Genomic DNA, 18,630 nt, shown 5'->3' on the forward strand with positions numbered 1-18,630 from the left:
AACCTGAGATCCCCTATATCAATAAGTGCCCACTTTACATTTAATAATGTCCAGAGTCTCCCCCCCTGTACAGCTCCCCTATACACAGTATGATGCCCCCTCACTGCATACATACTGAACCCTTAGTATCCCCCAAACTGTTTGATGGCTCCAACACTGTATGATAGTCCCCTATATAGCCTCCATATAGTATAATACACTAGATAGTCCTCAATATAGTATAATGCAGCGCCCACAGGCAGGCTCTATAGAGTATAATGCAGCCCCCCATAAGCAGACTATATAGTATAATGCAGCCCCCAATAAGAAGACTGTAATGTAAGGCAGGCCCCCATAAGCAGACTCTATAGTATAAGGCAGCCCCCCATAAGGAGCCCACCTATAGGCAGACTGTAATGTAAGGCAGTACCCCCCACCTATAGGCAGACTGTAATATAAGGCAGCACACACACCCACCTATAGCAGACAGTAATGTAAGGCAGCACCCCCCCACCTATAGGCAGATTGTAATGTAAGGCAACACCCCCCACCTATAGGCAGACTGTAAGGCAAGGCAGCACCCCCCCACCTATAGGCAGACTGTAATATAAGGCAGCACACCCCCCACCTATAGAAGACAGTAATGTAAGGCAGCACCCCCCCACCTATAGGCAGATTGTAATATAATGCAGCACACCCCCCACCTATAGCAGACAGTAATGTAAGGCAGCACCCCCCCACCTATTGGCAGACTGTAATGTAAGGCAGCACCCCCCACCTATAGGCAGACTGTAAGGTAAGGCAGCACCCCCCACCTATAGGCAGACTGTAATATAAGGCAGCACACCCCCCACCTATAGCAGACAGTAAGGTAAGGCAGCACCCCCCCCACCTATAGGCAGATTGTAATGTAAGGCAACACCCCCCCTATAGGCAGACAGTAATGTAAGGCAGCACCCTCCTTCCTATAGGCAGACTGTAATGTAATGCAGCACCCCCAACTATAGGCAGACTGTAATATAAGGCAGCATACCCCCCACCTATAGGCAGACAGTAATGTAAGGCAGCACACCCCTCACCTATAGGCAAATTGTAATGTAAGGCAACACCCCCCAACCTATAGGCAGACTGTAAGGTATGGCAGCACCCCCCACCTATAGGCAGACTGTAATATAAGGCAGCACACCCCCACCTATAGAAGACAGTAATGTAAGGCAGCACCCCCCCACCTATAGGCAGATTGTAATATAAGGCAGCACACCCCCCACCTATAGCAGACAGTAATGTAAGGCAGCACCCCCCCACCTATAGGCAGACTGTAATGTAAGGTAGCACCCCCCACCTATAGGCAGACTGTAAAGTAAGGCAGCACCCCCCACCTATAGGCAGACTGTAATATAACGCAGCACACCCCCCACCTATAGCAGACAGTAATGTAGGGCAGCACCCCCCACCTATAGGCAGATTGTAATGTAAGGCAACACCCCCCCTATAGACAGACAGTAATGTAAGGCAGCACCCCCTTCCTATAGGCAGACTGTAATGTAATGCAGCACCCCCCACCTATAGGCAGACTGTAATATAAGGCAGCACACCCCCCACCTATAGGCAGACAGTAATGTAAGGCAGCACCCCCCCCCACCTATAGGCAAATTGTAATGTAAGGCAACACCCCCCACCTATAGGCAGACTGTAATGTAAGGCAGCACCCCCCACCTATAGGCAGACAGTAATGTAAGGCAGCTCTCCCCACACCTATAGGCAGACAGTAATGTAAGGCAGCACACCCCCCACCTATAGGCAGACTGTAATGTAAGGCAGCACACCAGGGAAAAAAAAAATCTTTTAAATCTTCCTGGGCGAGTGTGAATGAGCTGAGTGTGACCTGAGCGTAAGTGCGAAAAGTGGTAAGTGTGTGACTTGAGATTCAGTGACTTTGGATTAAGGAAGTTTCCAAGGGAGGTATTATTGAATTGCTGTTATATTTTATTAATACTTTTTATTTATTTTTACTTATCTTTTTGTCTGGTGCAATCCCCATTAGGATGTGCTCCACTATTGGTAATGCCATCCAGTGCATGTCTTGCCGCATGTATGAAATCCTTGAACAGCCGGTCGAGGGTGCATACTGCTGTGCGAGATGTTAGCACGTTGTGCATTTGGAAGCCCAGATACTGGACCTAAATGTGCAGCTGGCAACACTGAGATCCATAGACAATATGGAAAGGAGTCTTCTGCTCACTGAGCAGACGCTCAATGGGATAGATGAGGGGGGGATGCTAGGTTAGAGCTGCAGGACAATGAAGCAGCTAGCTGGGTGACAGTTAGAAGGCGGGGTAGAGGGAAGAGCACCATGGAGGCTAGTCCTGATCTGGCACACCCCAATAAGTTTGCTAAGTTGGCAGATGAGGGGAGTGTTAGTGCAGGAGTAGCACTGCTTCAGCAAGGCATGTCCTCTGAAAGCCGGAGGAGAGTCTGCTCCAGTAAGGGGGGAAATAGGAGAGCAGGGCAGGATAGACAGGTTCTGGTAGTGGGGGATTCAATTATTAGGGGAACAGATAGGGCAATCTGTCACAAAGACAGGGATCGTCGAACGGTGTGCTGCCTACCTGGCGCTCGAGTCCGACACATCGCTGATCGGGTTGACAGATTACTGGGAGGGGCTGGTGAGGATCCAGCTGTCATGGTACACATTGGCACAAATGACAAAGTTAGAGGAAGGTGGAAGGTCCTTAAAGATGATTTCAGGGAATTAGGCTGCAAGCTTAAAGCAAGGACCTCCAAGGTGGTATTTTCGGAAATACTTCCTGTACCACATGCCACGCCAGAGAGGCAACGGAAGATTAGGGAGGTTAATAAGTGGCTCGGGAATTGGTGTAGGAAGATGGGGTTTGGGTTCCTGCAGAACTGGGCCGACTTCTCTACGCTAGGGATGGGCTGTACCTCAATGGGGAGGATGCAGCTGTGCTGGGGGAGAAAATGGCTAGAAGGTTGGAGGAGTGTTTAAACTAGGGACGGGGGGAGGGTATTCCTTTTATAGGAGGGGAAGACAGTGCAGATAGAGACCTGGGCGCAAATAATGAAATTGGGGGTGGGGGTGGCATGGGGGTGGGGTTAGGCCTGTTTCACACTTGCTTTTTTTTGCAGCGCGTTTTTCCCGCAAAAAAACGCATTGAAAAACGCATACAAAAGCATACAACTGCTGCGTTTTTTTCAAGCATTTTTATGAGCATGCATGAAAAAAACGCAGCGTTTTTATGCGTTTGTATGCGTTTTTAGTGCGTTTTTACCGCGTTTGCGTTTTTTTCCAACATTAGGTGGCCCCTCACACTAACCCAAACCATGACTTTAACCCTAACCCTGACCCTAACCCTAACCCTAACCCTGACCCTAACCCTAACCCTAACCCTTAACCAAACCATACTTAACCCTAACCCTGACCCTAACCCTTAACCAAACCATACTTAACCCTAACCCAAACCCTAACTAACCTTAACCCTAACCCTAACCCTGACCCTAACCCTAACCCTAACCCTAACCCTAACCCTTAACCAAACCATACTTAACCCTAACCCTAACCAAACCCTAACCCTAACCCTGACCCTAACCCTTAACCAAACCATACTTAACCCTAACCCTGACCCTAACCCTAACCCTAACCCTGACCCTAACCCTAACCCTTAACCAAACCATACTTAACCCTAACCCTAACCCTGACCCTAACCCTAACCCTAACCCTGACCCTAACCCTTAACCAAACCATACTTAACCCTAACCCTGACCCTAACCCTAACCCTAACCCTGACCCTAACCCTAACCCTAAACCCCCTTAACTAACCCTAACTCTAACCCAAACCCCTAAATTCCATGGTTAACAAAAAAAAACGCATGTGCAAAAAAACGCATACATAAGCATGCCAATGTGCACATATGCGCACCCATAGACTTATATTGGGTGTCTTGCTGTAAAAAAACGCATTGCGCACGCATGCGTTTTTTTGAGGCAAATCGGACGCACAAAAAATGCAACAAGTTGCATTTTGTGCGCCCGAGCGCATACCGCAAAAAAACGCATGCGCGGTAAAACGCGTACAAACGCATGTGTATGCGCACATAAGCGCATCCCATGCAAAGTATAGGAAAAAAAAACGCATGCGCTATTTAGCGCTAAATTACCGCGAAAAAAAACGCAAATGTGAAACCAGCCTTTGAACAGTTAATAATTTAAGAAAGAATAGAGGTACAGAGAGATACATAAAGTGCATGTATACAAATGCCAGAAGCCTCGCCAACAAAATGGAGGAATTGGAGTTAATGTTGTTGGAACATAATTATGACATGGTGGGGATATCTGAGACATGGCTGGATGAGAGCCACGACTGGGTGGTTAATTTACAGAGCTATAGTCTGTTCAGAAATGACCGAACAAATAAACGAGGGGGAGGCATGTGTTTATATGTAAAATCATCCTTAAAACCCATCCTTTGTGATAATATATATGAATCTAATGAAAATGTAGAGTCCTTTAGGGTGGAGATAAGGGGAGGGGGAAAAAATAATAAATTAGTGATAGGGGTTTGTTATAAGTCTCCAAAAATAATGGAAGCAACAGAGAATATCCTCATAAAGCAAATAGATGAAGCAGCGACTCAAGGCAAGGAAAAGTCATTATTATGGGGGACTTCAACTACCCTGAAATAAATTGGGGAACCGAAACCTGCAGTTCCAGCAAAGGTAATAGGTTTTTGACAACTATGAGAGGCAATTACCTTTCACAACTGGTTCAGGACCCAACAAGAGGGGGGCACTGCTAGACCTAATATTTACCAACAGGCCAGACCCCATATCAAATGTAAGGGTTGGGGGTCACATGGGTAATAGTGATCACAAATTAATAAGTTTTCATGTATCCTTTAATAAGATGTGTAGTAGAGGGGTTACAAGGACACTAAACTTCAGGAAAGCAAATTTCCAACGGATGAGAGATGATCTTTGTGCAATTAACTGGGACGATATCCTGAGACATAAAAATACACAAAGAAAATGGGAGACGTTTATTATCCTCCTGAATAGGACATGTGCACAATATATACCGTATGGGAATAAACATGCGAGAAATAGGAGGAAACCACTATGGCTAAATATAGCTGTAAGGGGCGCAATAAGTGACAAAAAGAAAGCATTTAGAGAATTAAAGCAAATAGGTAGTGATGAGGCATTAACTAAATACAGAAGATTAAATAAATTCTGTAGAAAGCAAATCAAGACAGCAAAGATTGAGACAGAGAGACTCATTGCCAGAGAAAGTAAAAATAATCCTAAAATATTCTTTAACTACATAAATAGTAAGAAAATAAAAAATGATAGTGTTGGTCCCCTTAAAAATAGTCTGGGTGAAATGGTGGATGAGGATGAGGAAAAAGCCAATATGCTAAATGACTTTTTTTCAACAGTAATTACACAAAAAAATCCCATGACAGATAACATGATCAGGGATAAAAATTCTCCATTAAATGTCACCTGCTTTACCCAGCAGGAAGTACGGCGGCGTCTACAAATCACTAAAATTGACAAATACCCGGGCCTGGATGGGATACACCCCCGAGTACTGCAGGAATTAAGCACAGTCATAGATAGACCATTATTTTTAATCTTTAAAGATTCCATAATAACAGTGTCTGTACCACAGGACTAGCGTATAACAAATGTGGTGCCAATATTCAAAAAGGGGACAAAACCTGAACTTGGAAATTATAGGCCAGTAAGTTTAACCTCAACTGTGGGTAAAATCCTGGAGGGTTTTCTAAGAGATACTATACTGGAGTATCTGGAGAAGAATAACCTCATGACCCAATATCAACATGGGTTTACAAGGGACCGTTCCTGTCAGACTAATCTGATAAGCTTTTATGAAGAGGTAAGTTCCGGACTGGACCAAGGGAATGCAGTGGACGTGGTGTACATGGACTTTTCAAAAGCTTTTGATACGGTGCCAGACAAAAGGTTGATACATAAAATGAGAACAATGGGGATAGGGGAAAATATGTGTAGGTGGGTTAAGAGCTGGCTCAGGGATAGGAAACAAAGGGTGGTTATTAATGGAGCACACTCGGACTGGGTAACGGTTAGCAGTGAGGTACCACAGGGGTCAGTTTTGGGCCCGCTTCTTTTTAACATATTTATTAATGACCTTGTAGGGGGCATAGAGAGTAGAATTTCAATATTTGCAGATGACACTAACCTCTGCAGGGTAATCAATACAGAGGAGGACAATTTTATATTACAGGAGGATTTATGTAAACCAGAAGCTTGGGCTGATAAATGGCAAATGAGCTTTAATGGGCATAAATGTAAGGTCATGCACTTGGGTAGAATGAATAAGATGTATAATTATGTGCTTAATTGTAAAACACTAGGCAAAACTGTCACTGAAAAAGACCTGGATGTATGGGTGGACAACAAACTCACATTTAGTGGCCAGTGTCAGGCAGCTGCGGCAAAGGCAAATAAAATAATGGGATGCATTAAAAGAGGCATAGATGCTCATGAGGAGAACATAATTTTACCTCTATATATGTCGCTAGTGCGACCACACTTAGAATACTGTGTACAGTTCTGGTCTCCGGTGTATAAGAAAGACATAGCTGAACTGGAGCGGGTGCAGAGAAGAGCGACCAAGGTTATTAGGGAACTAGGGGGTCTGCAATACCAAGACAGGTTATTACACTTGGGGTTATTTAGTTTGGAAAATCGAAGGCTTAGGGGTGATCTTATTACAATGTATAAATATATGCGGGGACAGTACAAAGACCTTTCTAATGATCTTTTTACTCTTAGACCTGTGACGGGAACAAGGGGGCATCCTCTACATCTGGAGGAAAGAAGGTTTAAGCATACTCACAGACGCAGGTTCTTTACTGTAAGAGCAGTGAGACTATGGAACTCTCTGCCATATGATGTTGTAATGAGTGATTCCCTACTAAAATTTAAGAAGGGACTGGATGCCTTTCTTGAAAAGTATAATATTACAGGGTATATACACTAGTTTCCTTAATATTGTGTTGATCCAGGGAGCTAGTCTGATTGCCGTATGTGGAGTCGGGAAGGAATTTTTTTCCCCAATGTGAAGCTTACTGTTTGCCACATGGGGTTTTTTTTGCCTTCCTCTGGATCAACATGTTAGGGCAAGTTAGGACAGGATATGGGTTGAACTAGATGGACTTAAAGTCTCCCTTCAACCTTAATAACTTTGTTACTATGTTACCCCCATCTATAGGCAGACAGTAATGTAAGGCAGCACCCCCCCTCCTATAGGCACAGTAATGTAAGGCAGCACCCCCCCACCTATAGGAAGACTATAATGTAAGGCAGCACCCCCCATAGGCAGACTGTAATGTAAGGCAGAACACCCCCACCTATAGGCAGACTGTAATGTAAGGCAGCACAACCCCCCACACCAATAGGCAGACAGTAATGTAAGGCAGCACACCCCCCACCTATAGGCAGACAGTAATGAAAGGCAGCCCACCCCCCACCTATAGGCAGACTGTAATATAATGCAGGGCAGTGACGTCATTGCGCCGGCTGTCAGTGAGAGTGGGATGATGGGAGAAGAAGTGTAATGCTCCTTCTCTCATCAATGCGGTCAGCTGTACCGGCTGGATGCCGATACTGCTGACCCTGCGATGACAGCCGGGGGACCCACTGCTGGCACCGGGCCTCCCCGCCTGCTCAGGGGCCACATAGCGTGCCACAGAATGTAACTGTATCGGCGAGCTGTGCACGCCGATAAAGTTCCAGTAGCGTAGCACCGGGTGGGCCCCCTCAGAGCGCGGGGCCCAGAGCCATGGCCCCCTCTGCCCCCCGGTAGCTACGCTACTGGATTAGATATTTATGGGTGTGCACAAGTTTTCATGCATTGGTCTTTTTCTTGCTTTTTGTGGATTCTCCTTCCATGCATCCTATAGCACCCCAACTATTGTTGTATTATAATTAATTTCATTGTAGTGCACCTGATACCCAGCCATGTAGGGAAGGTGCCACAATTTGTCTTTTGTATTAAAAATGATTGTTTATATAAATAATTATTTTTAATACAAAATAAAAAAAAATGAGCTTTAATTTTTTTTTATTATTATTTTTGCAGCCACTGGGCGCTGCCATTTTGCTTTGCAGGAGTGTGAGAGACACCTAAGGCCCTGTCTCACATAGTGAGACCGCTAGCGAGATTGCTGATGCATTACCGATTTTGTGATACTCTGCAAATATGGCTGCCCTGGGCATAGCAGGCAGCAGTCGCCTGCCGACTCTATAACTTGCATTGAGCAGCTCCTTGCTGTGATCTGGGCACGCACCCCAGGGCTGTCCACATCACAGCAAAGGGAGGAGATCAGCACCATCTTACTCTATACTGTGAGCTCCATTTTCCCCGTATAACTTCTGGGCTCAATGTGAGCCGCTCTGTTATAGGAGACTGGAGTCAGGAGACTGGGGGCAGGAGGGTGGGAGAGGAACTGGGAAGTTGTTAGGTTACAATGTATCAGCAGCTCTCAGCACAGCCAGGATCTCACATTACATGTATCTAATTCACTCCTGTGTGATACTGACTGCTGAGCTGTGTATCTAATCCTCTCCTGTATGATACTGACTGCTGAGTCGTGTATCTAATCCTATCCTGTGTGATACTGACTGCTGAGCTGTGTATCTAATCCTCTCCTGTATGATACTGACTGCTGAGTCGTGTATCTAATCCTATCCTGTGTGATACTGACTGCTGAGCTGTGTATCTAATCCTCTCCTGTATGATACTGACTGCTGAGTCGTGTATCTAATCCTATCCTGTGTGATACTGACTGCTGAGCCGTGTATCTAAGGCCTGTTTCACACTTCAGTTTTTTGATTTTAGAAAAAAATGGATCCGCTATTTTTTTTAGCGGATCCATTATTTTTCCCCATAGACTTGCACTGGCGGAAGATTTTGACTGATGGTCGTCGGTTGCATCCGTTTTCTGATGGATCCGTTTGTATTTTAGCGTCCGCCGGGTGGAGTAGACGGACAATGTAAAGTTTTTTTTCCACTGGCGGACCGCTATTTTTAACTGCTTATGCCTGGCAGCTTTTACATCTCATGCATTTTAACCCGTCTGACGTCCTGGAAGCAATGAAAAAAAATATCTCTCTCTCTCCCTCCCTCTCTCTCTCTTTTCCAGACCACGGTTCCTTTAAATTTTGTGACCTTTGCAACTTCAGCGGATCTGTTCAAAAAACGGTCCGGTGACATCCGTTTGAGGCAGAAAACGGAAACGGATCCGTTTTTTGGATCTTTAGCGGATTTCAACTGAAGACAAAAAGCTGAAGTATGAGAATGGCCTAATCCTCTCCTGTGTGATACTGACTGCTGAGCTGTGTATCTAATCTTCTCCTGAGTGATACTGACTGCTGAGCCGTGTATCTAATCCTATCCTGTGTGATACTGTCTGCTGAGCCGTGTATCTAATCCTCTCCTGAGTGATACTGACTGCTCAGCTGTGTATCTAATCCGCTCCTGTGTGATACTGACTGCTGAGCCGTGTATCTAATCCTCTCCTGTGTGATACTGACTGCTGAGCCGTGTATCTAATGCTCTCCTGTGTGATACTGACTGCTGAGCCGTGTATCTAATCCTATCCTGTGTGATACTGACTGCTGAGCCATGTATTTAATGCTCTCCTGTGTGATACTGTCTGCTGATCTGTGTATGTAATCCTATCCTGTGTGATACTGTCTGCTGAGCTGTGTATCTAATCCTATCCTGAGTGATACTAAGCTGTGTATCTAATCCTATCCTGTGTGATACTCACTGCTGAGTCGTGTATCTAATCCTATACTTTGTGATACTGGGCCATGTATCTAATCCTATCCTGTGTGATACAGACTGCTGAGACGTGTATCTTATCCTACCCTGTTTTATACTGACTGCTGAGTCATGTATCTAATCCTCTCCTGTGTGATACTGTCTACTGAGCTGTGTATCTAAGCCTATCCTGTGGGATACTGTCTGCTGAGCCATGTATCTAATCTTATGCTGTGTGAAATTGTCTGCTGAACCCTGTATCTAATACTATCCTTTGTGTCACTAACTGCTGAGCCGTGTATCTAATCCTATCCCGTTTGATGCTGACTGCTGAGCCGTGTATCTAATCCTATCCTGTGTGATACTGCGCCGTGTATCTTATCCTATCCTGTGATACAGATTGCTGAGCCGTGTATCTAATCCTATCCTGTGTGATACTGTCTGCTGAGCCATGTGCACATACCCTAATGGTTCTGATCGCCGAGAGCCTGGCGAGGAAAGGGGTGGATAGCAGAGTGTGACAACATAATATCTGCTCCACAAGTAGTAATGTCATTGCCACCCCCCTTGTGACTGGTTTCTCTCCCCATGTGTGTTCGCCACCCCCTTTGCCTGGGCTCTCTCCCCATGTGTGCTCTATTCCCTGTGCATGGTCGCTCTCCCCATGTGTGCTCTCTATCCCCCGTGTGCTCATCTCCCTGTGCCTGGTCTCTCTCCCCATGTGTGCTCTCTTATCCCCCTGTGCCTGGTCTCTCTCCCCATGTGTGCTCTCTCCCCTGTGCCTGGTCTCTCTCCCCATGTGTGCCCTCTATCCCCCATGTGCTCTTCCCCCTATGCCTGGTCTCTCTCCCCATGTGTGCTCTCTTATCCCCCTGTGACTGGTCTGTCTCACCATGTGTGCTCTCTATCCCCCTGTGCCTGTTCTCTCTCCTCATGTGTGCTCTCTATCCTTCGTGTGCTCATCCCCCTTTGCCTGGTCTCTCTCCCCATGTGTGCTTTCTATCTCCATGTGCTCATTCCCCTGTGTCTGGTCTCTATCTCCCTGTGCATGGTCTCTCTCCCCATGTGTGCTCTCCATCCCCCTGTGCCTGGTCTCTCTCCACATGTGTGCACCCATCCCCCATGTGCTAGTCCCGCTATGCCTGGTCTCTCTCCCCATGTGTGCTCTCCATCCCCCTATGCCTGGTCTCTCTCACCATGTGTGTTCTAGATGCCCCTGTGCCTGGTCTCTCTTCCCATGTTTGCTCTTTATCCTTCATGTGCTCATCCCCCTGTGCCTGGTCTCTCTCCCTATGTGTGCTTTCCATCCCCCTGTGCCTGGTCTCTCTCCCCATGTGTGTTCTCCATCCCCCTGTGCCATCCCAAAAATTATCTTTTCACCCTCAATTTTTATTTTTCCAAGGGAAACAGGACCCCAAAAGCTATTGTGCAATTTGTCCTGAGTACGCTGATACTCCAAATGTGGGGGTAAACCACTATTTGGGTGCATGGCAGAGCTCAGAAGGGAAGCAGCGCCATTTGACTTTTTTGACTGAGATTGGACGCCATGCCACGTTTGGAAAGCCCCTGATGTGCCTAAACAGTAGAAACCCCCACAAATGACACCATTTTGGAAACTAGACCCCCCCATGAACTTATCTTGGTGTGTGGTGAGCACTTTGAACCCCGAAGGGCTTCACAGAAGTTTATAACGCCCTGGCGTGAAAAGAACAAAATCATATTTTTTTCCCACAAACATGATCTTTTAGTCCCCAATTTTTTTATATCCCCAAGGCTAACAGGAGAAATTGGACCCTAAAAGTTGTTGTCCAATTTGTCCTGAGTACGCTGATACCTCATATGTGGGAGAAAACTACTGTATGGGCACACGTCAGGGCTTGGAAGGGAAGTAGTGACGTTTTGGAATGCAGACTTTGATGGAATGGTCTGCGGGTGTCATGTCGCATTTGGAGAGCCTCTGATGTGCCTAAACCGTTGAAACTCCCCACAATTGACCCCATTTTGGAAACTAGCCCCCCAAGGAACTTATATAGATGTGTGGTGAGTAGTGTTGAGCATTCCGATACCGCAAGTATCGGGTATCGGCCGATACTTGCTGTATCGGAATTCCGATACCGACTTCCGATATTTTTTCAATATCGGAATTCGGCATCGGAATCGGAAGTTCAGTTGATTGACGGCCTGACGTCATCATGATGCGCGGTGTGTGCGCATCATGATGCGCCGTCATTTCGGGCCTTCCGGGGGTCTCTGCCGGCCTGCCGGGGGGCTGTGCCGGCCTGCCGGGGGGCTGTGTGGACTGCCCGGGGTCTGTACCGGCCTGCCGGGGGGCTGTGCCGGCCTGCCGGTGGTCTGTGCACCCTGTGAGGGTCTGTACCGGCCTGCCGGGGGGCTGTGCCGGCCTGCCGGGGGGCTGTGCTGATGTCCGGGGGTCTGTGCAAGCATCGTCCGATGGGACTACAAGTCCCATCGGGCGATGCCTGCTACCATGACAGTGATTGACACATTAGCCAATGATGGGACAGTAGTAGTCCCATCATCCGGCTAATGTGTTAAATGTTAAAAAAAAAAAAAAAAAAAAAAAATACTACATGCATGCTACATACATACTACATGCATGCTACATATATACTACATACATACTACATACATGCTACATACATACTGCATGCTACATACATACTACATACATACTACATACATACTACATACATGCTACATACATGCTACATACATGCTACATACATACTGCATGCTACATACATACTACATACATACATACATACTACATACATACTACATACATGCTACATACTGCATGCTACATACATACTACATACATACTACATGCATGCTACATACATACTACATATATACTACATACATACTACATACATGCTACATACATACTACATACATACTACATGCATACTACATATATACTACATACATACTACATACATGCTGCATGCTACATATATACTACATGCTACATACATACTACATGCATGCTACATACATACTACATATATACTACATGCATGCTACATACATACTACATATATACTACATACATACTACATATATACTACATACATACTGCATGCTACATACATGCTACATACATACTACATACATACTACATACATACTACATGCATGCTACATGCATGCTACATGCATGCTACATACATACTACATGCATGCTACATACATACCACATACATACTACATGCTACATACATACCACATATATACTACATACATACAATACATTCATACAATACATACATAGACATACAGTACATATAACATAGAGTAACATACTTACCAATACTTGTCACATTGTTCCCCGAAGCCATTGTCTATTCCGGGATAAATATTAACATAACAAACCACAAAAATACTCACCCACGATCCGAAGCAGTCCACGAGTGTGTCCCACGACGATCTTGGGTAGAGAACTGCAGCATCAGATGATGCTGCCGTTCTCTACGGGCTGTAGGAATCCAATGACGGAAGGTAGGTATCCTTCCGCACTGTATTCCTCCGCCACTTAAAAAAAAAAAGTCCCTAGTCTCACTTTATGCCATTGCTGTGTGGGAATTTCCCACACAGCAATGGCATAAAGTGAGACTAGGGACTTTTTTTTTTTTAAGTGGCGGAGGAATACAGTGCGGAAGGATACCTACCTTCCGTCATTGGATTCCTGCAGCCCGTAGAGAACGGCAGCATCATCTGATGCTGCAGTTCTCTACCCAAGATCGTCGTGGGACACACTCGTGGACTGCTTCGGATCGTGGGTGAGTATTTTTGTGGTTTGTTATGTTAATATTTATCCCGGAATAGACAATGGCTTCGGGGAACAATGTGACAAGTATTGGTAAGTATGTTACTCTATGTTATATGTACTGTATGTCTATGTATGTATTGTATGAATGTATTGTATGTATGTAGTATATATGTGGTATGTATGTAGCATGTAGTATGTATGTGGTATGTATGTAGCATGCATGTAGTATGTATGTAGCATGCATGTAGTATGTATGTAGTATGTATGTAGTATATATGTAGTATGTAGTATGAATGTAGTATATATGTAGTATGTATGTAGCATGTAGTATGTAGCATGCATGTAGTATATATGTAGTATGTATGTAGCATGCATGTAGTATATATGTAGTATGTAGCATGTAGTATGTATGTAGCATGCATGTAGTATGTAGCATGTAGTATGTATGTAGCATGCATGTAGTATATATGTAGTATGTATGTAGTATGTATGTAGCATGCATGTAGTATGTATGTAGCATGTAGTATGTAGCATGCATGTAGTATATATGTAGTATGTAGCATGTAGTATGTATGTAGCATGCATGTAGTATATATGTGTTATGTATGTAGCATGTAGCATGCATGTAGTATGTATGTAGTATATATGTGGTATGTATGTAGCATGCAGTATGTATGTAGCATGCATGTAGTATATATGTAGTATGTATGTTGCATGTATGTAGTATGTAGTATGAATGTAGCATGTATGTAGTATGCATGTTGTATGTATGTAGCATGTAATTTTTTTTTTTTTTTTTTTTTTTTTACATTTAACACATTAGCCGGATGATGGGACTACTACTGTCCCATCATTGGCTAATGTGTCAATCACTGTCATGGTAGCAGGCATCGCCCGATGGGACTTGTAGTCCCATCGGACGATGCCTGCACAGACCCCCGGAGCCTGCACAGCCCCCCGGCAGGCCGGCACAGCCCCCCGGCAGGCCGGCACAGCCCCCCGGAGCCTGCACAGCCCCCCGGCAGGCCGGCACAGCCCCCCGGCAGGCCGGCACAGCCCCCCGGAGCCTGCACAGACCACCGGCAGGCCGGCACAGACCACCGGAGCCTGCACAGACCCCCTGGCAGGCCGGCACAGCCCCCCGAAAGGCCCGTACAGACCCCAGAGAGGCTGTACAAGGGCAGGAAAGGGTTTTTCTTATTCCGATACCGGAAGTCCCATAGACTTGAATGGGACTTCCGGTATCGGAATCGGCGATACCGATACTTTTTTTAAAGATCGGCCGATACCATCCGATACGATACTTTGAAGTATCGGACGGTATCGCTCAACTCTAGTGGTGAGCACTTTGAACCCCCAAGTACTTCGAAGAAGTTTATAACGCCCGGGCGTGAAAATAAAAAGTCATATTTTTTTCCACAAAAATTATATTTTTGCCCCCATTTTTTTTATTTTCCTAAGGGTAACAGGAGAAATTGGATCCCAAAAGTTGTTTTCCAATTTGTCCTGAGTAGGTTGGTACCCCATATGTGGGGGTAAAACACTGTTTGGGTGCATGGCAGAGCTTGGAAGGGAAGGAGCACCATTTGACCTTTTCAACGCAGAATTGGCTGGAATTGAGATCAGACTCCATGTTGCGTTTGGAGAGCACCTTATGTGCCTAAACATTGGAAACCCCCCAATTCTAACTCCAACCCTAACCCCAACACACCCCTAACCCTAATCTCAGCCTTAACCCTAGTCGTAACCATAGCCCTAACCCTTGCCCTAACCCTAAAGGGAAAATGGAAATAAATACATTTTTTTTAATTTTATTATTTTTCCCTAACTAAGGGGGTGATAATGGGGGGTTTGATTTACTATTTTTGGCGGTTTTTATGTTTGGCAGCTGTCACACGCTAAAAGACGCTTTTTATTGTAAAAATAGTTTATGCATCACCACATATTGAGAGCTATAATTTTTCCATATTTTGACCCACCGAATCATGTGAGGTCTTATTTTTTGCGGGATGAGTTGATGTTTTTATTGGTACCATTTTCGGGCATGTGACTTTTTTATCGCTTTTTATTCCCATTTTTGGGACGCAGAATGAACAAAAATCAGCATTTCAAGAATTTCTTTTGGGGGGGTGCGTTTACACCGTTCCGCGTGCGATAAAATTGATAAAGCGGTTTTATTCTTCGGGTCAGTACAATTACAGCGATACCTCATTTATGTCTTTTTTTATGTTTTGGCGCTTTTTATGTAATGAAAACTATTTTATATAAAAAATAATTATTTTTGAATCGCTTTATTCTGCGACCTATAACTTTTTTATTTTTTCACTTATGACGCTGTATGGCGGCTCGTTTTTTGAGGGACAAGATGAAATTTTCAGCAGTACCTTTTTGATCGCGCGTTATTGCACTTTTTGTTTGGTGGTATGATAATAAAGCATTGTTTTTGCTTTGTTTGTTTTTTTATTTTTTAAGGGGTTTGCTACAGGGGTCAACTAATGGGACAGTTTTATAGGGCGGATTGTTACGGACGCGGTGATACTAAATATGTGTTCTTATATTGTTTTTTTTTTATTTCCAAAAAATGAATTTATTGGGGAATTTTTTTTTATTTATTTAGCGATTTTTTTTTTTTTATAGATTATTTTTAGACTTTTTTTTTTTTTTACATTGTCCCAGGGGGGACATCACTGTCATGTGTCTGATCGCTGATCTGACACGTCACACAGCGCTGTGTCAGATCAGCGATCTGACAGGCGCTGTACAAGGCTTCCTCATGTCTGCACTCTGTAGGCACTGAGGAAGTTGCCTCCCTGCAGGCCCCCGAAGGCCCCTGTGGCTATATTGGATCCGGGGACCTGCAGGGAAGGAGGCCCCCAGAGCAGCACAGCACATCGCGCTGCGCTGGTGGTCTCAGGGACGCACGGAGGGAGCCCCCTCCCTGTCGATGCTTCCCTGATCCTCCGGTACACTGCGATCATGTTTGATCGCAGTGTGCCGGGGTTAACATGCTGGGGTGGTCCGTGACCGCCCCAGACACATAGTGCCGGGTATCAGCTGACACCCGGCTGCGATCAGCGGCGCCCCCCCCCCGTGAGCGCCGCTGATCGCGATAACGTACTATCCCATCCCGGTCATAGGGGCCCGGGTACCGTGGATGGGATAGTACATCAGATGTCAGGAGGGGGTTAATAATCTTAATTAAACCAGACTACACACTTTCCCTCCTAATTAGCTGCTCCCCTCTAGTTTCCCTGACATTTCTACTCTCTCCACCCACACCCTCTACCTAGTAACCCCCTACAGACTGGGATGAGGCCATCCTCCCATAGGGTGCGCCCAGGTGCCCCCTGACTGGAGTGGTGAGGTGTTGCCTGGGTAGTGCCCCCTCCTTACCTGAGAGTGGGATACCACACCTCTGGAGGAGGTGCAGTACCTCTGTGGCGACTGAACCCTCAGGGGCGCCACAATGTACTGTCCACAATGACTGCTGGAGATAAAATTTGAAAGCTGTTAATCACACTCATCTTAGCTATGCACATGTAATCGCTCTGCACTGAGGAGAGAAGACTATCATTATGTCTCACACTGAGGCTGTTCTAATCTATAGTGTGTTCTTTTCCCCCTTTTATGTGACTCTCTATTAATGATTGGCAGAGCTGCCAGCACTATGAGAGTAGAGCTACTAAAAGTGCTTGCAATGGGATTCAACTGATGGCTAGACATAAAAGTTAAAAGCTGTCAGTTAATCACACTCCGATCTGTTGTGCTCCAGCACGTCATCACTCTGCATTGAGGAGAGCAGACTGTTTGTGGGGCTATGTTCTTATTTCTCCAATGTGTTAATATCTGTTTATGATTGGTCCACATCAGAGAGAGCGCAAGTCCCCCAGTGAAATCGTTCTTTAAATGCTCCATTGACTTAAAAGAAAGTTAACTGTTTAAGTGGCAAATAAGTTGATTGCTGATATCTCCGCAACAGAGTGGCAAAATAAAAAAAAAATGTTTTATTCTGCTCTGTAGCGCCCATTTCAGTGTGTCCTGTTCAACACGAAAATTTTGCTTGAAAAGGTCATGTTTAACTCAGAATTCTATTATTGCTTTTCCTTTTTTTTATTTACATTCCAATCTTGATCTAAATAGGAAATTCTATAACTGTCTTCTATATTTCTTAATATACAGATCCGGTCACTAAACCTAAAATCATAGCATCCATCAAACAACCTAAGGAAAGTGATCCATTCACCTTAACATGTAACACCTCAAATGATACGACTATAAGCTGGACCAAAAAAGCTGCCAACATCTCCTCGGAAACAAAGTTATCTGAAGACAACAGGACCCTCATGTTCTCCAGTATAAAAAGAGAAGACTCAGGAGAATATCGGTGTGAAGCTCAGAATATTGCCAGTAATGATGTCAGTGATCCGTATACAGTTACTGTGGTCTGTGAGTAACCAGAATATTTGTACAAGTTTGATCATTATAGACTTTGTAGCATCCCTTTAAGACAAACAAGGGTGTATTGTAGGTCCCACTTTACTATGGAGCAGGGTCTCTATCAAATTCTTGCTTGAAGAGCTACAGAGATGCAAGTGATAGCTGCATACAACTCCTAACTAGAGATGAACAAATCTTTTAAAATTCAAAATCACCAGCCCCAATCATAACAAAAAGTTCTCAGAAATCTCAAATTAAACTGAAAAGACTTGTATAAGGACTATTAAGACTGTTTCCAACCACTTTTCAGCTCTTGAATATAAAATCAGTAATGCCTAAGTGACTTCAATGTATCTAACTATGGGTAAACGAATGGTATAACCAGTGGTACCCATCAGCCTTTTCCACATACACTAATCTCCACGGCTTTGCTGTCACACATTTATGGCTTTTACTCCCCATCTCTATGGCTAAGCTTGGAGCTGCAATATCTTTTCACTACAGTTTCACCACAAAGTGGCTGCTGAATTCCTTGCCTCTGCTTTCATACAGGCTGCTTTAGTTTCTCCTGATTGGCTGAGTTATACCAT

General features: G+C 44.8%; 1 protein-coding gene across 3 annotated transcripts in view; it reads left to right on the forward strand.

Annotated features, from left to right (window-relative positions):
- Positions 1 to 18,630, forward strand: part of LOC141085429 (cell adhesion molecule CEACAM8-like) — a 191,576-nt gene that overhangs the window by 36,653 nt on the left and 136,293 nt on the right. For all 3 annotated transcript variants that reach the window (XM_073570788.1, XM_073570789.1, XM_073570790.1), the window contains exon 4: positions 17,783 to 18,049. In XM_073570788.1, coding sequence (XP_073426889.1) covers positions 17,783 to 18,049 — 267 coding nt within the window. The remainder of the gene's footprint in view (positions 1 to 17,782; positions 18,050 to 18,630) is intronic.

The sequence above is a fragment of the Dendrobates tinctorius genome, unplaced genomic scaffold, assembly GCF_039654945.1.
Source record: "Dendrobates tinctorius isolate UK_male_01 unplaced genomic scaffold, ASM3965494v1 ptg000028l, whole genome shotgun sequence".
NCBI lineage: Eukaryota > Metazoa > Chordata > Amphibia > Anura > Dendrobatidae > Dendrobates > Dendrobates tinctorius.